Genomic DNA, 22438 nt, shown 5'->3' with positions numbered 1-22438 from the left:
GGTGGGGAAGTCCGTTGCTTGCAAGGCGATCTGCTGTCCAACATTTTTTGTGTGCCACAGTCCACATGAAGAATTTACACTTTCCAGGTGCCCAGCTCTTCCAAATTCTTTTCCCATGTTTGAATTGGACAGCTCTAGTAAAGAGAGATTCATAAGCAGACTTTGTGGAGTATTGACCTAATGAAGTAAACTGCCAAATATGGGTGTCATCCACCTCGGCCTACAGTTCGAAACCTGAGAGATTTCCCCATAAGCGAAGATATTCAATCAGGACATTTACTGTAAGAGCGCCCCTTATGTCAGAAATCCATCTGTTCTCAACTAGGGCATCATGTACTGTTCTTTTTTTTGCTCTAGCAGCTACTGCCCGAAACTGGTGAGGGAAGATCTGATCCAGTCTTTGTCCAAGCAACAACATGTCTGTCCAAAATAAAGTATTCTTTCCATTTCCCACCATAGAGGTAATGGAAATAGCAAAAAAAGCTTTGACTTGTGGGGGAGCCTGGACCGGGAGGAAGGCCCAAGGTTTGTCAGGTTCAGTATTTTGGAGCCAGAGCCACCTTAATCTTAATGCCTAACCTAAAAATTGTAGGTGGGAGATGCCCAAACCACCTAAATCAGGAGGTCTTGTAACCTTAGTCCAGGCAATTAAACAGTGTCCTCCCTTCACATCTTTTCTTCCTTTTCAAATAAAACCCCTTCTGATTTTATCAATTGCTTCCAGAGCCTTGGTAGGGAGGTCTTGGGCCAGCAACAAATAAATTACCATGGAAGTGAGCACAAATTGGACCAAAATACTCCTGCCAGCCTTTGTGAGTAAATCAGTCTTCCAACCAGGTAATCTATCCGCAAATTTTTCAATAATTGGATGAACCTGAGTTTTGGTTAGCTTGTAGGGTCAGAGAGGCACTCCAAGATATGTGCAAGGGAACTCATAAATATGGCAAGGGAGGTGTGTTTGTAAGGTTGTTAAATGTTCAGCCGTGCAGTGGATGGGGAGGACTGTGCTCTTCTGCACCTTTGTTTTCAGACCAGAAGCTTCACCAAAGAGTTGTAAAAAATCCAAAGTGAGTCTAATGTCATTGATAGAAGGCTGGAGGAAAATGACAACATCATTTGCATAAAGGGAAATGTGGTGCTGTAGAGCTCTCCCGGACAGGGGCTGCAAGAGTTCTTCTTCAGAAGCTTTTTTCACCAAATAACAAAGCACATCCATGATAAGAATAAATAGCATTGGGGACAATGGGTCCCCTTGCCTCAATCCTCTCCTATGCTCAATTCTGTCACCCGGGGAACCATTAAGTAGTTTCTGAGTAGAGGAGGTAGCTAGGAGGCCGCTAATGATATCTCACCAAACTTGCCCAAAGCCCAGCTTTTGGAGTACCTCCAAAAGGAATGGCCAGGATACCGAGTCAAATGCTTTGGTGATATCAAGTTTTAGGAGAATACATGCCTGCTTTGTTGATGCAGGAACTTCGTTGTGTGTTGCACTAACATGAAGTTGTCCAAGATGAAGTGTCTTTTGATGAAGGCACTCTGATTTGGTGTGATCATAGTGTCCAACCGGCTAGCCTGCCTATTTGCCATAAGCTTTGTGAGGAGCTTAGCAAAAGAATGTACTAGACTAATTGGCCTGAAATCCCTGATGCTTGCACCATCATCTATTTTTGGGAGAAGGGTAATATAGGCCGAGTTTAATACTTCAAAGTTGTTGAATTTTCTGCTCCAAACAGCTGAGATGGCTGCCATGATTTCAGGTTTGATGATTGGCCAGTAGACTTGATAGAATTTCCCTGTGAACCCATCAGGACCTGGGGCTTTGTCTGCAGGCAAGGACTTAATTGTTTTCAAAACTTCTTCCTCAGTAAAAGGAGCTTCCAAGTCAGTCATGTCAAAGCTTGGCATGTTCAGTTCTTCCAGGTTAATAGTAGCCTCTCTATCCACACTGCTCCCAATCAGATTGCTGTAGAAACAGAAAACATTCTGCTCCTTCTCTTCATGTTTTGTAAGGATCAAGCCTTCATTTGTTGTGAGTTTACTAATAAAGTTTTTCCTCTTTCGATGCCGAGCATGATAATGGAAGAGAGCTGTATTGGCGTCCCCTTCACTTAGCCAAGTGATGCGGGAACGGCTGCGTGCAATGGTACGCTGCAAGAAGGAGAGAGCTAGGGAGTGAACCTTGAGTTTGTTCCGGAGCCAAACTTCCAAAGTGGATAAAGTCCTATGGTCTTGAGCAATTTCTAGTTGATGCAAAATCTCTCTAGCTAGCCCCAGCTGAGAATTAATGTGTAATCTGCTTCTGACTCCAGCTCTGAAGACCCCAAACAATGGCCCTGAGTTTCTTTACTAATGTGTCAAAAGGGCAGTTAGAGCGCAGTACACTCGACCAAGCAGCCTCTACTGCTTCCTGAAAACCCTCTTGTTTGGTCCAGAATGACTCAAAGTGAAACCTGGTTTTAGTTGGCTGCACATCATTCAGACCTAGCAGGAGTGGGCAATGATCTGATCCATCTGTGGCAGTACTTTGTAACAAGCAATTAGGGAAAAGTTGTTCCCATTCTGATGAGCAAAGTGCTCTGTCCAGTTTGACTAATGTTGGTATATCCTGCTGATTTGACCAAGTGAATTTGCGCCCCTTCAATGGAAGATCTCTGAATTCCAAATTATTAATCAAATGACGAAACCTTCCCTTCGTTGCCTTGTTAATATTTCCATTATTCTTATCCTCACTACTTGTGATGAGAATAAAATCTCCAATCACGAGCCAAGGCCCTTGACAGCAGGTCCTTAAATTTCTGATCTTATTGTCATCTCCTTGAGGGTCATACACACAGGTCAGCCACCATGGTTGCAAGCCGTTGGTGGAAAACTGAATGGACACACTGTACTGATCAATCCAAGAGGCAAGTGCCTGTCCCAGACTATGTCGCCATGCAATTGCGATCCCACCACTGGCTCCAATGGCAGGTAGTTCAACCCAATTGGTGAAATCTGAACCCAACATTGAAAGAAAAACTCCATGGGAAATAGCAGCCATTTTTGTTTCTTGCAAGCATATTATATCAGCCTTACAAGAAGGAACCAAAGTACGAACTGTATCCTGACGGGCTCTAGAGTTCAGCCCACGTAAATTATAGGAAAGAATATTGGAGGGGTACATCTTAAGTACTAAATGGAGAAACGACCGTGAAAAGTGCTGCTCACAAGTCATGTTCGTCCGGCGTAGCCTAGCCAAACAGCACCATCATCGCCTTGACATGAATCGTAATAAGAGAGGAAGACTGGGAGAAGAGCCTGCTGTATTCCTCCAAACTTTCATGAGAAATTCCTTCAGTTTCCCCAATGATGCCCAAAGCTCTCATCACTTTTTTCTTTAATCTTGAAGGGGCTCCACCATCGGCAATTTCAGGCGCAGCTCCAGCAATGCGGCGACTACGGCGAGGTGGGGCTGCTGGAGTGCGCGCATGCGAGCGCAGCCTGGAAGCACGTGGTGTAGGGAGTATTCTTGATGTCTTCTTCGTGAGTTTTGTTAAAAAGCAGGTCCTCGGTCTTGAGGGAGGCGTGCTGGTGCGCCCTGGTGATGATCCAGCCGTTGGTGTACCTTGATTAGGCACCACGATCTGCAGCTTCCTTCTACGTCGGGTGTAGGTTCTTGAAAAGCTTGGCGCCATGGGGGCTGGTTGTTCAGACGATTTTAGATGGCGATGTTTGGGCTCCAAATCCGACTCAGGAGGTGAGTCCAGGTTGCACACAGTCTCAGGAAAGTTCATGTGTCCAACAGGAGTGGCCGGAGCAGGTTGGTTCTCTGAAGACCATACAGCTTCCAGAATAGGTGACCAGGTACTAGGATCAGTGTTGTTTGCCATCGACACATGTTGGCAAGATGGGCTGCCTTTGGTGATTTCTTCCATCTGGCCCGTTGGCCCAGTAGGCCTAGGTGAGCCATCCCCACGGCACCAGATTCTGGCCCATCGCAAGCCGGCGCAGCTTCATAAACGGCCTCAAAAAGATCTCCTTCACCCGAGAAGGCCCCAACAAGAACAGCAGCAACCTGTCAAGAAAGAATGTTGCAAAGGAGAAAATGTTCTGTATGGTACGATCGGTGGACTTGGGGGGTGATCGTGCATCGCCATTGAAAATCTTGTTGACCGAGGAAGGGGAGATTGACCAGATATTTTGGCTTCGGTTTGGTAAGAGTTATCTTATTTTAGGATTAGTTTTATTTTTTAGAATAGAATCGTGCTTTGTCGTAATCGGCTAGGATTGTGTTAGCGTGGGGTATAAATATAAGCCCCCCGGCTATTATAAAGATTGATACACATCCAACAAACAAACTTTACTACTTGCAATTTACTTTCTCGTCGGCGACTTCGCCATCCTTTTTTCTTTTCCGCGAGTTCTTCCAAGCTGATCAAGAACGCCTCACATTCAAGCGACTTGGTTTGCTGGTAAGTCTTTGTTTATCGAGTAAATCTGAGCTTTAGCTTCCGGGCGCATCACTGTGGCTTCGTTCAGATCTATTCAAAATTTACCAAATTTATCTAAGCTTTGATCTTGGACACATCGTTGTTTTTTCGTTTAGATCTATTCACAAACTATCCGGCTTAGTATTCTATTTAATCGGCTGTAAGCTCCTTGTTTATCATGATAAACTTTGTAAAGCTGATTAGATCGATTACAAGCTTAGGTTTGTTTAGATCCATACAATCGTGGGTTTGTATATTGTTACTTGGCACGTGTCGGCTCGAGATCTAGCCGTCTAGTTGCATATCGGTATCTACAGCTCATTGCCGATTCCCTGTAGATCGCTTTTATTACATGCTCTTTATATCCGATCTGCTGTCGTTTTCCGTATTAGCAAAGCCTTGCCGATATGCTGTGTAAGGGTGATTCGGAAATCCAGCCGATACACTCTTGAATTTGACGGTTTGCTATTTCCTTGTCAATTTACAGGTCAAATTGACTGGCATGCCTTGGTTTGAATCAAGTGCAGTCCGAGCTTGGCGTACGGGGCTCTCGGGCTTGGTGTGTGATCGTTTCGCGTCAACACATCTTTTGGCACGCCTGGTGCGACAGGAAGCATCAAGATGACAACCGAAGGAAAGGACAAGGTTTCTACAGAAAACCAGATCCCGTTCGATGAAAGCATGCTGAAGGAAGAACAGAAGGCAGAACTCAAGGCAGCCACTAATGCATATAAGCAGCGGTGCCTTCTATCCTTCAGTATTAATAGGAGAGGAGAGGTAATCAAGAAGTACGATTTTCCTACTCTTCCACCCTATGATGAGTCAAAGAAGGAGGACATGATGGTGCATATGATGAATCAAGCGATCGGGCAAGCTTTCATAAGTCATGCTCCGATCATGGCCAATTCTATTCACAATGTTGTGCTCAAGACGCTGCAAGATAGGGGGATGCTTCGTTTCGTGGGACCGGCCTTTTAGCAGGCTAGTCAGATGGTTTTCTCCCCTACTGGATCGGCTATTGAGACATCACCGATTGACCCTCAGGCTCAGGTAGATGGGAATATCGAGGATATACAGCCGATTAGTACTACAGCACCAACTCAGTTTCCTCCTGTGTACACCAGTTCCACGCCGATGGCTACACATGCACAAGAAAACTACATGACAGGGTTCCCAGTTGGCTGGAATCCTGCTACTGGATTTGGTATGCCTCCGGAGTACATGGTGTCCTCTTCAGCAGGGCAACCAAGCTCATCGTCTTCGCAGCCGATGAATCAACAAGTTAATGCATCAGATTCACAGCCGACCCAGCCTGAAGACACCACGCTGGCTCCACAGCCGTCAGTTACACTTGCATCAGCGCCATCGCCAGCGAGTCTAAGCAACATGTCGACTCCGTGGCTGACACCTCAACAGCAGAATTTGGCGATGATGATACAGCCCAAGTCTCCTACAGAGGTCCTGGCAAATAGACTTCCTCACGCCAATGGAGTTACTTGGGTATTCAATGATCCTGTGACTGGTTTTGTGCGTCACGTGAATGTACCCAACATACCTCATGTGGCACAACAACAATCTAATCAGAGGTCAGCACAGAATAGTCATGGCAATGAGATGGTACTCTACCAATCGCCATCTAATCAAGTCATTCAGCAAGTTGCGCGGACTGCATCGGCTGCTCAGTCAATGGCTACACCCAGTGCACAATCTGCATCGGCAGCATTGCCGATAGCTTCATCAGCGCCATAGCCAGCGTCAACTAATGTTCAACAGATTGACTGGGCATCCAAGATTGCTGAAGTGATGAGGGATCAGTTTGGTTTGAAGCCAAAGCAGCGAAATCTGATGTACAGAACTCCATACCCAGCTGCATATGATCAACTGCCGTTGCCCCATAAGTACAAGCTTCCAGATTTCACCAAGTTTTCTGGACAAGGGGAAGTCTCCACAGTAGAGCATATCAACATATTCATCATGTAGTGGGGAGAAGCAGCTCAGAACAATGCATTGAAAGTGCGTTGTTCTCCATGTCCCTCTCTGGATCGGTCTTTACATGGTTTATGACGTTGCCAGCCAACTCAATAATATTCTGGGCCGATCCAAAAAAAATAGTTCCACCTGTTCTTCTACTCTAGCATAGAAGAGATTAAGCTGACCGATTTGACCAACTTGAGGCAAAGGAATGATGAATCGGTTGCTGCCTTTATTCATAGGTTCAGAGATGTCAAGAACTGGTGTTTTAGTCTGGTTTTGTCTGATTAGCAGCTTGCATAAGTTGCTTTCCAATGACTCTTGCCACACATCAAGGAAAAGTGTGCCTCCTAAGAGTTCTACAGCATCAGTCAGATGGCTCATAGGATGACGGGGGAAATCAAACCATATGAGCAGAAGAGGAGTAACTTTCAAAAGAAGGTCAATTTTCTTGACTGCTCAGATGCTTCTGATTCAGATGATAACTCGGCTGAGTGGGTTCAGAATAACAAGAAGCCGATCTTATGTCCGTTTGGTAATAAAGAACCTGAGATATACGGGTTCAATATTACCAAGGCTGATAAGATCTTTGACTTGTTGCTGTCTGGGGGTCAGATTAAGCAGAAGCCGTATCACAAGATCCCGACAAATCAAGAGTTGAAGAACATCAAGTACTGCAAGTGGCACAATGCAACATCTCATGATACAAATGAGTGCAAGGTGTTTCGTCAGCAGATACAATCGGCTATAGAGCAGGGGAGGCTCAAGTTTGAGACACCCAAAAAGCCAATGAAGATTGATGGGCACACGTTCCCTGCAAACATGGTAGATGTAGGAGGGAAGAGGAACGCATTGCAGACAAAGGTGCTCACATCACAATCGGCCAAGGAATCTGGGGCTGTTGATCCTAAAGCTCAGATAATGGCCAATGAAGTTAAGGGCAAGCAGTCGCAACAGAAAGAGGAATTTGCGGCACCAAAGAAGGTCACATCTCGGATGCTTCTGAACAAGTCCCAGCGTGATCAAGAAAGACGACAGTACAGAGAGGAAGGCTTGACTCTGCCGACAGTAGACAATTGTCCAGAGTGCAACGGTTTCTACCGTGAAGACCGATCACACAAGAAGCCACGTTTAGACCAGAGGCCTCGTGGGCCGATCATCAGAGATAGGGGAGATGACAGACACATCCCCGTGCATGATCAGCTAGGGGGCAGGGTTTCAGTGCATGATCGGCTAGGGGGCAGGACCATGCTATGTGATCCTGCAGGAGGAAGGATTTCTGCCGATGAACGGGTTGAGCAGACTGCTGATGCTCGACTTTCAGATGAGTACCCACATCATAGTGATCCGGAAAGAGAGCCTGTTCACGATAATATTGATCGGCCTCGATGGTGTCCAGCGGGTTTGACCAGTTCTTAGAAGAGGTGAGTTCAGAGATTGCGTCAGACAGAGGCGCTGGAAGAAGAAAGAAAGGAGGCTCCCAGGAGAGGAGTCAGGTCGGAGGTTTGGTGTGTCAAGCCAAGGGCCGACGATAAGCAGCAATCGGGATCATTGGCTGCACCTATTAACATGGTTACTATGCTTCCACCGATCCAAGCAGTCGGTTTCCCAAACCGTTCCTAATGGATGAGTTCCTAGATGATGAAGGGAAGCTAGGGCATGGGTTCACGTCGGTCGATGCTTTGGAAGAATTAGACATTGGAGATGGAGATAGACTAAGGCCGACATTTATTAGTGCCAAGTTAGATCCTGAGTATAAACAAGAGTTAGCGAAGCTGTTAAAAGAGTATAAAGATTGTTTTACTTGGGAATATTATGAGATGCCGGGTTTGGATCGATCTATTGTTGAGCATTGGTTACCTATTAAACCTGGATTTCGGCCACATCAGCAGGGTTCAAGACGATGCAATCCTAAGATTTTACCAGATATAAAGGCTGAAATCACAAAGTTAATAGAAGCAAAATTCATCAGGCAGTGCAGATATGCTGAATGGATATCTAGTGTGGTCCCTGTGTACAAGAAGAATGGAAAGCTACGTGTGTGCATTGACTTCAGGGATCTCAACAAAGCTACATCGATGGATGGTTACCCAATGCCAGTTGCCGATATGTTAATAGATGCTGCTGCAGGACACAAGGTGATTAGTTTCATGGATGGGAATGCCGGTTATAATCAGATATTCATGGCTAAGGAGGATGTTCATAAAACTGCATTCAGGTGTCCAGGGCATGTTGGTTTGTTCGAGTGGATTGTCATGACCTTTGGGTTGAAAAATGCTGGAGCAACATACCAGAGGGCCATGAATTATATCTTCCATGAGATCATCGACAAGATTGTGGAAATTTACAATGATGATGTTGTGGTGAAGTCCAACGGGTATCAAGAACATTTAGCTGACTTACGCAAAACCTTGGAGAGCACCAGGAAACATGGATTAAAGATGAATCCTAACAAGTGTGTATTTGGTGCGTCGGCTGGACAGTTCTTTGGATTTATGGTGCATAAAAGAGGAATTGAGATTAGTCAGAAGACTATCACAGCTATTAATAAAGTAGTGGCTCCAGAAACAAAGGTTGAGCTTCAATCATTGATCGGCAAGATTAATTTTATTCGGAGATTTATTGCTAATTTGTCTGGTAAAATTCAGCCGTTTAGTTCTTTGTTGAAGTTGAAGGCCGATTAGAAATTTGTGTGGGGAGAAACACAGCAAAAGGCATTGGATGAAATCAAATAGTATCTAACATCGCCTCTTGTGTTGGTTCCACCACAAAAGCACAAGCCGTTTAAATTATAATTATCGGCTGATGAACGTGCTATCGGATCGGCCCTTATTCAAGAGTTCGAGGGAAAAGAACGTGTGATATATTTCGTCAGCAGAAGGCTCTTGGATGCTGAAACAAGGTATTCTTCTATTGAAAGGTTATGTCTTTGCTTATACTTCTCCTGTGCCAAGCTTAGACATTATTTATTATCGGCTGAGTGTGTTGTGGTAAGCAAAGATGATGTGATTAAATACATGCTCTCATTGCCGATTTTGAATGGAAGAATTGGAAAATGGATTCTGGCCTTATCAGAGTTTGATCTGAGATATGAATCGGTTAAAGCAGTTAAGGGGCAGGTCATGGCTGATTTTGTTGTTCAGCATTGTGGGCCGGAATTAGGGGTTGTTGATCTAGTTCCATGGACATTGTTTTTTGATGGTTCATCATGTGGAGTTGGATCTGGTATTTGGCATTGTCTTGGTATCGCCTCGGGGGGCAACATTTGAATTGTCTTTTCCAATAGAAGCTCCTACTACTAACAACCAGGCTGAATACCAAGCTTTGCTTAAGGGAATTCGGCTATTACAAGAAATTGGGGCCGATGCAGTAGAGATATTTGGGGATTTCATGTTGGTGGTCAATCAGTTGATCAGCATATATGAATGCAAAGATGATATTCTACGGGTTTATCATGAAGAGTTTTGCCGATTGCCGAAAGAATTTAAAAGGGTGACTATAGAGCATGTTCCCAAGCTTTATAATGGTGATGCCAATCGGCTAGTGCATCATGCTTCTGGTTATCAGCCGATGGAATGTGTAATGGTGTTGACGACCAAACTTGGCAGACTGTGCAGACCAGTATACACAAACCAGTCTGACCGGTCAAGGTGACTTTTTCAAAATGCAAATTGAACTTCACCATTGCGTAGCTCTCATCGAGACAATCAAAATGCATATGTAGAACGCCTAATTTGGAGTTCGGATGAGAGAGTTATGGCATCCGGAAGACTTGACACCGGGTCGGACCGGTCAGACCGGTCCGGTAGACCGGTCAGACCGGTCCAAACTGCGCAGTCCGGATTTGGAGTTGTATTTTGACACAAGATTTATATAAAATTAGACTCCTAATGGGGTACGATCTCCCCTTCCTATATATATAAAGGGACACGGCCGATTGAGCATATCCAATCGATCAAAATATATCAATATGTTACTTTTCGTTATTTTGCATTACTTTTTATCTTTCTCAAACCCTAGCTCTTCCAACCCAAATACTTGCTATTCTTCCTTCATCTCTGCGATGTTTGAAGGCATTCTAGGTGGTCTGCCGATCCTAGAACAACCCTACGCACGCCTGCCCTGTCGGGGTCCCTCCCGGGCGAGCGTTCATCGGATTTCGCCGTTCTACGCCCGCGAACCGGTCTGACCGGTTACCCTAACCGGTCTGACCGGTTTGAGAATCGGCGCTGCAAATTGTGCTGTCACTCGCTACATGATCAAGCGCATTCGTGTGTTGGCCATAGATTTGCGCCAATAAATGGCTCTGGAATTACCAGCTGATGATTGGAGGAAAGAGATTGTAGATTATTTTGAATATCCCTCCAAGAAAGTGAGCCGAAGAATCAAATTTCAAGCGACTAAATATGTGTTGCTTGAAGGAGAGTTCTATTGCCGAACGATTGATGGAGTTTTGATCAGATGCCTTGACAAGGAAAAAGCTAAGGTCTTAATGGGAGAAATACATGAAGGTGTCTGTGGTTCACATCAATCGGCATACAAGATGAAGTGGATGATCAGGAGAAATGGGTACTTTTGGCCAACCATGTTAGAAGAAAACTTCACTTATTATAAGGGTTGTCAAGGGTGTCAGAAATTTGGTAATGTGCAGAGAGCTCCGGCATCGGCTATGAATCCCATTATTAAGCTGTGGCCATTTAGAGGATGGGGAATTGATTTAATTGGACAGATTTATCCACCATCCAGCAAGAATCATAAGTTCATACTAGTGGCAACAGATTATTTCACCATGTGGGTTGAAGAGATTCCTCTAAAGACTGTGACATCCAAAGAGATGATTGAGTTCGTAAAGGAACATATTGTTTATTGGTTTGGTACTCCACAGACTATTACAACCGATCAAGGAAGCATGTTTATTTCAGAGGAGTTTGGAGAATTTGCTGCGAGTACGGGAATTAAATTATTGAATTCTTCTCCATATTATGCCCAAGCCAATGGTCAAGTAGAAGCTTCCAATAAAGGGATCATTAAGTTGATTAAGAGAAAGATTGAAGAACAGGCAAAGAAGTGGCATACAACTCTTAATGAGGCTTTGTGGGCCTATAGGATGTCTTATCATGGAGCTACCAAAGTGTCCACGTATCAGCTAGTATATGAACAAGAAGCTATACTTCCTTGGGAGACTCGGCTTGGTTCCAGATGGGTTACGTTTCAGGATCAGTTGACAGCTGAGGATTATGTTGCACTAATGAAAGATGAGTTGGAAGATTTGGCTGGACATCGGCTGAACGCTCTCATAAATATTGAAGCCAATAAAACTAGAGTGGGCCGATGGTATATTAAGAAAGTCAAAGCCAAAACTTTTGACCAAGGGGATTTGGTATGGAAGCTGGTTTTGCCGATAGGAACTAAGGATCCCAAGTTCGGCAAATGGTCCTTGACGTGGGTAGGGCCATACAATATCAGAAGGTGTGTTCCTGGAAATGCGTACATTCTAGAAACATTGGTAGGAGAAGAGTTTTTCAGTGCGCTTAATGGCAAATATCTAAAAAAATACTACCCAAGTGTGTGTGTGTAGATGTATAGCCGATCGTACTAAGGATCGGTTGGTTTCAAATATAGCCGATACAAAAAAGGTATCGCCTTTAGTGCAAAAATAAGAAAGGGCTTGATCGTAATGGAACACGTTCAGGTGCTTTCATGGCCGATATGACATATGTCGCCCTTAGATCAAAAATACAATCTAGACGTGTGAATTTGAGTTTGGTTTGGATTTCATGTTGTGATTTTATTTGAAGATACCGGATTTCTTTGAGGATGATCTCTCGATTTCGGATCATGGGGACGTATCGATTCATTCAGTGTGGCAATCGCGGATTGCAATATGAAATTAAAGGAGAAATCAAAACAAGTCAGAGGCGAAAAGCGAAAGGGGAGGATGTCCGTTCGTTGATTATATTTACAAAAAGAGCCAGATAGGCTGTTACATATTACAACCTAATCTGACTATGCTCCGAAGAGGTTGCCGATAACCCCATCCAAGCTAACGTCACCAACGATGGCGTCTGCAGGGACGTAGAGATCATCGATGAGCTCCTCGAAGTCCTCCCATGCCACGCCCCACTCGGGGAAGACCAGCTCCCACTGCCGGTAATCCGCCCCAGACATGGTGGAGACCCCGGCGATGGCTTTGGCGGCACCCTCATGAGCTCCGTGGCGGGCAACCTCCTTGACGCGGGCCGGACTGTTCCGTAGGAGCGCGACGACGGTGCTCCCCCTTGCGTTCACCGAGTCTATGGCGACTCGGGAAGCATCCAGAAGGGTCTGGACCTGTGACTCCATGTCTGGGGAAAGAAGAGATTAGAGCAAGAAACCAAGAATGATCGTGAAGAGAGGTATGGTCAGGAGGACTAACTAGCGACGCTGGTGTCGGCGAAGGAGAGCTGGTCGCGGATGACAACCAGGTCCATCTGCGCCGATCGAGCTCGCGGTGGGCCTCATCCCATTGACGAAGGAGGTCACGGATGAGCCCCTGGGTGCCCTCGTCCGGGGCTTGGAAGTTGGTGGGGAGCTCGGTGTCGGTGTCCCTGTAGAAATTAAAAACTAGTCAGATGTACTCTGAGGAGTAGCATTGGCGGAGAAGAGGAGCATCTTACCCAAGACGGGGATGGAGTGGCGGAGGAGCGCCAGAGGAACCCTCGCCGGCACGGTTGTTGCTTGCCATCTGCTTGGAAGAAGAAAGGAAGACTGGGGTTTTTGACTGGAGAAGGAAGAAGGCAAAGGAGGCTTGTTGGCGGTTGATTTCAATGATTTTCACCACCAACAATTCTTCAAATTTCATGCTTTTGGAACCATATTGCTATAATTTTTACTAACATTAACAAGTTCCACAAGTTTTGGTAATTACTTGAACCCAAGAGCAACATCTGCAAATTTGAGCCAAAAAGGGGTGGACCCCAGGCCGGCCGGCCTAGGCCAGGCTGGCCGGCCTACCCCTTTAACATCTTATGGTGAAACTTCGTGGAGGGTGACTTGAGCTCAAGATCAAGTCAAACCAAGGTGGGTTTGGCAAAATTCACAAGACAAGACCGAAAGGCGTGAACCAAGTGGAGTTGAGTCCAAATCCATTGATTTCTCGAAGAATCAGAGCCCAATTCAACTGGAGAAGCAATGTGGGCCTAGAGAGCAACATGTCGGTGCAACACGAGCCTGAGCCAAGCCAGAGCCCGGCCGGCCAGCCTCTAACCATCACCGTTGGTGCCACGCAACTTCTACTAACCTCAGGAGAAGATCTAGAGCATCCCTGCAAAGGCGGTGGCCACGCGGAAACATCCCCAGGCCGGCCGGCCTAGGGGAGGCCGGCCGGCCCCACCTGGCGGCCTCTGAAGCTCTCCCTTGGCGTGAAAGACAAGAATTACTGTCTTACCTGCGTGCAACTGACGCTCAGCTCAGTACCAACCTTGGAGTAGTAAAAATAGAGCACCATACCCCTCTTGTAACACACACCATTCCATAGAGAAGAGAGTCTCTTGTACACTTGTGTTGAGTAGGAAGAGAGTGAGGTGAGTGCTCTGGTGAAAGCCGAGCTGAAAGGAGTGGACTCGAGTTCTCTCGGTCTTACTCCACTTTGTATCCGCCTCGGAGGAATTTATTTGAGTAAGTTCCTTATCTCAACTTCAGTTTCTCGCTAGCTTGACTTTCTGTCTTAGTTAATTGTTAAGTACTTACTTTGATCTGCGGGATCCTAAGTCTGCGTAAGTAGCAAGTTCTGCTTATTTGAGGTTGCTTTCTATCTTAAGTACACGGTAGGAGCAAGTGGCTCGAGAGCTGTGGGCGTGGTGCCCAGGCTTGGTAGCTACCTTAGGTTGTGTTCCACCCCACTGAACCGTTGTGATAGTCGGTAGGTGGTGATAGCCCTATCCGTCCTTCGTAGTCCACACGTTCGGTTGTTTTCATAGCAGTAGTGCAGGTTGCCGTTGGACTCCCCTCTCATCCCTTTCTGAAGTCCTTCCTCTTCCAGCCGCCGAAGCAGATCGAGTCAAGTGGTTAGCTCGTGAACTAGTCAGATTAGTAGGTTATCTGGAGTTAGGCCCTCTTCCCGTTATCTTCTTCTTGCTGGTTGTGTTCGGTTGAAGATCTTTAAGCTTGGTCGAAGCTTTACCGTTCCTTGGATTCGATATCCCAGGTATACTCCCTGGTGAAAGCTACAATTGGTCTCTGTGCACTTGCGGAGTAATTCGTTAGGCTAAGGAGTGCCAACAAGCTTTCTGGCACCGTTGCCGGGGAACAGTAGCAACACTAGGCTTAGAGCTAATCAGCCGTACGACTTTCCATCCATCCACATGGAGTATTCTCCTAGTTATGCGGCAGTTCCATCTCGCGGGTATTTGGAACCGCCACCATCTTGCCACCCCATCCTATCCGATGGTTACGAGATCTATCCTAGTCTCGTAGCCATGGTTCGTGGACAGTCCTTCTCTGGAAAGAAGGATGAGTGTCCCTATGCTCACTTGCAAATCTTTGAAGAGAATTGTTCTCTTTTGATTATACCCGGTATATCCCAAAACACCTTACGGTGGAAGCTATTCCCATTCTCTCTGATGGGGGAAGCCAAGTTCTAGTACAACCGGACGACAAGGAGACTCGGAGGAGATTGGATACAACTGAAGGATGAATTTTCTTGTTCTTCTATCCTATCTCCAAAGTGATTCCCCATCGAAAACAGCTACTATCATTTGAGCAAGGCGATGAATCACTTGGAGTAGCCTGGGCTAGATTCATGCATTTAATAGACTCCGAGCCACCACATCAGATGCCGGAGGAAATACTTATGCAACACTTCTTCTATGGCCTTAAACTGGAAAGCGCACATTTCATGAATGTGGCTTCCGAGGGATCCATCATGTACAAGACAGTGGCTGAAGTCAGAACTCTCCTAGAGAAGGTTCTGAACAGCACTGATTACACCGGTATCTATGACGATCCACCAGAGCCTTTAGAACAGCCCAGCAAGACACAACAACTTCGAATCCTCTCAGCCACATCCTCTCCACCTCCACCATACATAGAGGAAATAACCGAACCACCAAAGTCCCCAGATCATGAGCCCTTCATTGAAGATATGCCAATGTTCGTACCCGACCTCTTCACAGAGAAAGAGTATTTGGAACTCGGCAATGCTGCAAGCATGCCGAAGGAACATAAGTGCATCTGCTCAAGATCTGAGGCGTTCATTCCCGAAGTTTCATCGTAGATAGAGGGTCTTTCTGTGATTATAAGTACGGAATGGATAGAGGAAGCCGAGGCCAGTAGTAGCATCATTCAGATCTACTATAATCCTAGAGTGTTCCTCTGCACTATTGGGGACGCTGAACCACAAGAAACTTTTTACGACCCGAAGGTCGGGGTGAATGTGATCTCCAAAACCCTGGCAGATCACATTTCATCTGAGCCCCTGACCATCTCTCGTAAGCACCTGAAGTGGATCGACGGCCAGATCGTGGAAAGTGAGGGAATTCTCCATGCTATGTCCCTAAAGATGGGACGTAACAAGGTTTTCCTGGACTTCCACATCTTCGATATCCTAGAAGGTGAAGAGTTTGTCTTGATTGGTCAGCCAATGGAGCCCCTTGTCAACCCAAATGGAGACCGAGCAACGCTCGAGGTCAAGGTTGGCAAAGAGAAAGTCCCGGTCAGCCTAGTTCGCTCATGCAACACCATTGCTGAGGCTAGGTCGGAGTAAGACCCATTGGAGGTTGCAGTGAACATCAGCCAAGAAGAGCTAACTCAGCCCATTCTTGAGGAAGATGTTTCACACTTCGCCCAGGAAACAGATCCGACCGGCAAAAGTAAGCTTGACAGAGAGGAGATTTCGCAACCTCCTCTACCTGAGCTGAAGCCACTGCCCCCTAGTCTGAAGTATGCATTCCTCCACGACAACAGAGCCACGCCAGTTGTCATCAGCGACAAGCTGACAGAGAGTGAAACTCGGCGGCTTGTTGCAGTCTTAGAAAAGTATCGATCCATCATAGGATACTCTCTCCAAGACTTGAAGGGGATCAGCCCCAACCTATGCACCCATCGCATTCCTATGGAGCCGGAACATAAGCCATCACGAAAACATCAACGGCAGCTTAACGATGCGATGAGGGAGGTAGTCAAGAAAGAGGTGCTCAAGTTGCTGCACGTGGGCATCATATACCCCGTGCAAGATAGCGAGTGGGTCAGCCCAGTCCAAGTAGTCCCGAAGAAGGGAGGCATGACGGTAGTCCGGAATAAGAGGAACGAGCTCATACCTCAACGGATAGTGACTGGATGGAGGATGCGTATCGATTACCAGATGCTCAACAAGGCAACCCGGAAAGATCACTTCCCTCTTCCCTTCATCGATGAGATGCTTGAATTGTTGGCAAAGCACTCGTACTTTTGCTACCTCGACGGATACTCCAGTTATCATCAGATTCCTATCCATCCCGATGACCAGAGCAAAACTACCTTCACCTACCCCTATGGTACATTCGCCTATCGACGAATGTCTTTCAGTCTATGCAACGCACCAGCATCATTCCAAAGGTGCATGATGGCAATCTTCTCGGACTTAATTGAGCACATTATGGAAGTGTTCATGGACGAATTTTCTGTCTATGGCAAAGACTTCGCTCAATGCCTTGAGAACTTGGAAAAGGTTCTCAAGAGGTGCCAAGAGACACACCTACTCCCTCTATTCCAAAATGTAGGTCGTTTTGACTTTTCTAGATTCATATATTTTGCTATGTACCTAGACATATGTTATATCTAGATGCATAGCAAACACTATGAATCTAGAAAAGCCAAAACGACCTACATTTTAGAACAGAGGGAGTAGTTCTTAACTAGAAAAAGTGTCACTTTATGGTCAGAGAAGGAATCGTTCTCGGACATAGAGTGTCTGAGCGAGGGATAAAAGTGGATCGGGCAAAGATCGATGTTATCGAACAGTTGCCACCCCCGACTAATGTCAAGGGAGTCAGGAGTTTCTTGGGTCATGCTGGTTTTTAAAGGAGGTTCATTAAGGATTTCTCCCGTATAGCCAGACCCTTGACCAACTTGTTGGCAAAAGACGCCCCGTTCAACTTTGACAAGGAATGCCTCATGGCCTTCTATACCCTCAAGAAAGCACTCGTATCCGCACCCATCATTCAGCCTCACAATTGGAAACTTCCTTTCGAGATCATGTGCGATGCAAGCGACTACGCCATAGGCGCAGTGCTCGGTCAATGTAGAGATAAGCAACACTATGCTATATCCTATGCGAGTAAGACATTGACCGGACCCCAACTCAACTACGCCACAACAGAAAAGGAACTCTTGGCGGTAGTATTCGCCATGGACAAGTTCAGATCCTACTTGGTCGGTGCTAAGGTGATTGTGTACACGGATCACGCAGCACTAAAGTACCTTCTAACCAAGAAGGACGCCAAGCCACGACTTATCCGTTGGATTCTGCTCCTACAAGAATTTGATATGGAAATAAGAGACAAGAAAGGAGCAGATAATTGTGTGGCAGACCATCTCTCAAGGATGCAAATACAAGGATCAGACCTCCCGATCAATGATTACTTGAGAGATGACACTCTCCTGAAGGTCACCTCATCCAGTCCATGGTACGCAAACTTAGTGAACTTTATGGTGACTGGATACATACCTCTGGGAGAAGACAAGAAGAAATTGATTCACCTCAGCAGATTCCATTTATGGGATGACCCATATCTGTTCAAAGTCTGCGCAGATGGTTTACTCTGCCGTTGTATCCCATTATGTGGGACCCGCAAGATTCTAGAGTGTTGTCACTCCTCACCCTATGGAGGACATTACGGAGCCTTCCGGACCCATGCAAAGGTTTGGCAAAGTGGATTCTTTTGGCCAAACATGCATGGAGACGCAAAAGAATTCGTGCGGTGTTGCCCAAGATGCCAAAAACATGGGAATATCAATTCCCGAGACGCAATGCCCCTGAAGAGCAATCTTCAGGTGGATATCTTCGATGTTTGGGGAGTTGACTTCATGGGTCCTTTCCCAATGTCAAAGCAATGAGAATACATCTTGGTGGCTGTGGACTACGTGTCCAAATGGGTCGAAGCACTTCCTTGTGTTGCGGCCGACTCAAGGAGCTCCAAGAAAATGTTTCAGGAAATTATATTTCCTCGCTTTGGAGTTCCAAGAGTCGTGATCAGCGATGGAGGCTCACAATTCATCGACAGAACCTTCAAGAAGTGCCTCAGCGAGCTAGGAGTGGACCACCGGGTTGCAACACCATACCATCCCCAAACAAGTGATCAGGCAGAGACGTCTAACAAGCAAATCAAGAACATCCTACAGAAGATGGTCAATGCCATGGGGAAGGGCTGGAAAAGCAAACTACCTAAGGCACTATGGGCTTATAGAACGGCTTACAAAATGCCGATTGGTGTGACACCGTATCAACTAGTCTATGGCAAGACTTGTCATTTGCTAGTTGAACTCGAGTATAAGTCCCATTGGGCTATTAAGAGGTGGAACATGGATCTCCAATCAGCCGGAATCAAGAGACAAATCCAGTTGGCGGAATTGGATGAATGGAGGGAGAAGGCCTACCATAGCTCTAAACTCTACAAAGAGCGAACAAAAAGATGGCATGATAAGCGTATCAAGATCAAACAGCTCAAGGCGGGAGACAAGATACTCCTTTTCAACTCCCGTGTTTGCCTGTTTGGTCATGGTAAACTTAGAAGCAAGTGGGAAGGCCCCTTCTTAGTGTTGAACGCCGCTGACCACGGCGCCATAACCCTCCAGGATGATGACAGGAATGTTTTCAAGGCCAATGGCCAGAGACTGAAAATATTCCTCAAGCTCAAAATTCCCGAGCTCGAAGAAGTAGATGTCTACGAGCTTACCGAGATAGAATAATCATCTACGGCCGCCGCCGTACCTAAAACGTGCCCTATCTTAGGTTAGATTTCTATTTCTATTTCTTCTTTCCATTTCTGGACAAAACCACCTAAATACCCGAGAAAGGAAAGGAATCAAAGAAGCCTCCAGAAGCCCGGGGCCCACACCTGACAAGGTGGGGCCGGCCGGCCTACCCTAGACCGGCCAGCCTGGCTCCGCAGCCGTTCGGCCTCATCTTTTTGTGCAACATTCCCTGGGGTTCAAACTTCCTAATCCTAGGTGTTCGGAGCTCGATAAGATGATTTAAACCGAAAGGCTCCCCTCTCTTCCTCAGTTCAGAGCCATTCACCAGATCTCATCCCGAACTTCGTTTCTTTCTCCGAGATCACCACCATGGCCTCGCAAACTTCTCCTAAAACTCCCAAATCCGAAGCCATGGATACACCCACTCCCAAAGCACCCTCCAAATCCAACCAAACCAGGGCTTCATCGAGCAATGTCAGGATTCTAGAGCCGGTGGAGATCGCTGCTTTCTCGCCATCGCCACCGGCTGGCCAGGGGCGCCAGCCCCAGGCCAGCCGGCCTATGGGGAGCCGGCCGGCCTCACCCCGAGGCCGTCTGTCCCCCGGTTCGATGGAGAGCTCGGTCCAGGGCCCGGTGTCGAGGGCCCTCGTGCGCTCCCGCATGTGCAGTCCGACACGACCTTCTACGGGGGTTCTTTACCCTAGGAAGGTCATGACAAAGCGCGCGGGGACGTCGTCGGGCGGGGCACGTGTTGCACAGGTCGCTGCACTATAGATGGTGCAGCAGGACCTGTCCACGTACTCCCCGGAGTACACTCCCGCTAGCCCTAGCCCTCCACACCATCGCGTGACTGGGGCAAAGGTCGGCAGGGGAAAGGTGCTCACTCCCCCGTTGGATTGTACCGGCATGGGTCTTCCGCTGAGTTCGGTGCGTCGCCACATCCGGCCGCCACCGATCCGTGGACCGATCGAGGTCCACGCCTACACCGACTCCGACAATGACAACGAGGAGGAGGAAGAGGATCCCAATGACGTGAGCAGCTTGCTACTCTCCAGCTATGCCTCAACAACATGGATGAGCGCGTAGCCGAGACGGAGATAGATAGGATGGAGTTGGGGATAGGGTGGATACCCTTCGCAAGGCGGTCTGTTCCAAGATCAAACGCCTTGCGAAGGTGACTGGGAACGAGGATCTCTATAGATCCCCGGATCCCAAGTAGGTGTAGGTTTAGATTAGGATTAGTCTTGGGTGCTTTTATTTCCTTATTTCCCTCATTTGTTTATTTTGTAATCAGCAGAACCCCCATTTCCCTTCAAATAAAATAAAATCTCAAGTTCTTTCCTCTTAAGTGTTTATGCGGTTGGTGCACATGTGTGTGCCAACCACACCCCCCTACTATCACGTTTCACTATTGCACAGCAAAATCAAACGAGGAAGGTGAATATAAGATGTCAGAAAAATTCGGATGAATTCCAGAGAAAAAGTAAGCCGGGCGGCTCAAATCAGGCCGCCCGGCCTGAGACTTTCGGAAAGATCACCAAAACACCCTCACTGGAGCAGAACAGATCGAGCATGAACCTGTGCAAAAAGGGTCACCGAGGGTGGCCACAGGCCCAGGCTGGTTGGCCTCTCCAAGGCCGACCAGCCCCACCTGTCGGCCATCCCCTGGCCCCCTTCGCGTGCTCACGGTTTGCCACTTCTACTCTCTATTTCTTCGTGGTTTCATGCAATTTCATTGAAAATCATGCCAACTAAAATCAAATAAAATACTTGAATGAAATGACTAGGAAGAGTTGAAATCTTTTCACAACCATGGTATGCTAAGATTTATTTCTTATGCAAGTACCAGAATACCTTCGGAATGCATGTTTATAATCACTTGATTGCTTGCTTATTGCTTTCTACGATATGATGACATGGAGTTATGATAGCTCTTGCCTCAAGGTCTTGGAAGTTTTCAATTTGAAAATAGAAAACCAGGCAAAACTCACTTGCTCAGCTTTATTAGTACCCATTCCAGAGCCATACTTATGAAATCCAGACACATAGCTGTCCTATGCATTGTGAGCTTGCTCAAGTTTGTTGCCTCCAAAGGAGTTTAGATTGATTCATCTTCTTGGGATCATTCACATACACGTCCATCAACTTGAATCCATGAAATGTGGTTGCAAAACAATGCTACACCCCCTTGAAAAGAAAGAAAAGGATGAATAACATTCACGCCTTGTCTCAAAAGAAAAAAAAAGAAGAAGGGGGAGGTGTATAGTGCTATACACAAAACCACCATGGATTATTTCCTCATTTATCACTTGCACTTGACCCATGAGATGAGCATCTAGACTACTAAGAGACACCAGGTTTGATCTCGTAATATAAATGTTATGGATATGCAACAACCTTCACTTAGCTCCACATACTCTTTGGCAAGGCGGATTTTGGGAGTATTAGTGAAGTATGAACAAAATTGAGTGAATGAGTGACTTGAGCAAAAAGTGTATGCCTTGGATTTATTTTAAAAATAAAAGTCTTCCAAGTACTGCGAAACAAGAACTAGCCATAATCTTCATCGATTTATTCTAGGGATCAATAGGTGAACATGAAGGTGTCAGCCACCCGGAATCCGAGGTATGAAAGGAAAGCTCTGAAATAATTCTCATGCATACCTGCGTTCGTGAACCCCAGACTTTGCTTGATCCTCAGGAATCTATATCGACTCCTTTTGCTCGGGACGAGCAAAGTCTAGGTGTTGGGGTGTGTTGGGGATTGATTTCGATGATTTTCACCGCCAACATTCCTTCGGATTTCATGCTTTTGGAACCATATTACTATAATTTTTACTAACATTAACAAGTTCCACAAGTTTTGGTGATTACTTGAATCCAGGAGCAACATCTGCAAATTTGAGCCAAAAAGGGGTGGACCCCAGGCCGGCCGGCTTAGGCCAGGCCGGCTGGCCTACCCCTGTAACATCTTATGGTGAAACTTCGTGGAGGGTGACTTGAGCTCAAGATCAAGTCAAACCAAGGTGGGTTTGGCAAAATTCACAAGACAAGACCGAAAGGCGTGAACCA

The 22438-nt window shown here is 46.4% G+C and overlaps 1 protein-coding gene across 1 annotated transcript; it reads left to right on the top strand.

The window, feature by feature from the left end:
• The first annotated feature begins 18974 nt into the window (after positions 1-18974).
• Positions 18975-19361, top strand: LOC120674660. The gene has a single exon (XM_039955803.1). It carries the CDS (start codon positions 18975-18977, stop codon positions 19359-19361), a length of 387 nt encoding a protein of 128 aa, XP_039811737.1.
• Positions 19362-22438: the final 3077 nt, after the last annotated feature.

This window comes from Panicum virgatum, chromosome 5N (genome assembly GCF_016808335.1).
Source record: "Panicum virgatum strain AP13 chromosome 5N, P.virgatum_v5, whole genome shotgun sequence".
Classification (NCBI taxonomy): Eukaryota; Viridiplantae; Streptophyta; class Magnoliopsida; order Poales; family Poaceae; genus Panicum; species Panicum virgatum.
This window is presented reverse-complemented; position numbering and strand designations above follow the sequence as displayed.

Excerpts from the sequence above, each read along its gene's own strand:
- LOC120674660 (XM_039955803.1), top strand. The coding sequence starts at position 18,975 with ATGGATCTCCAATCAGCCGGAATCAAGAGACAAATCCAGTTGGCGGAA.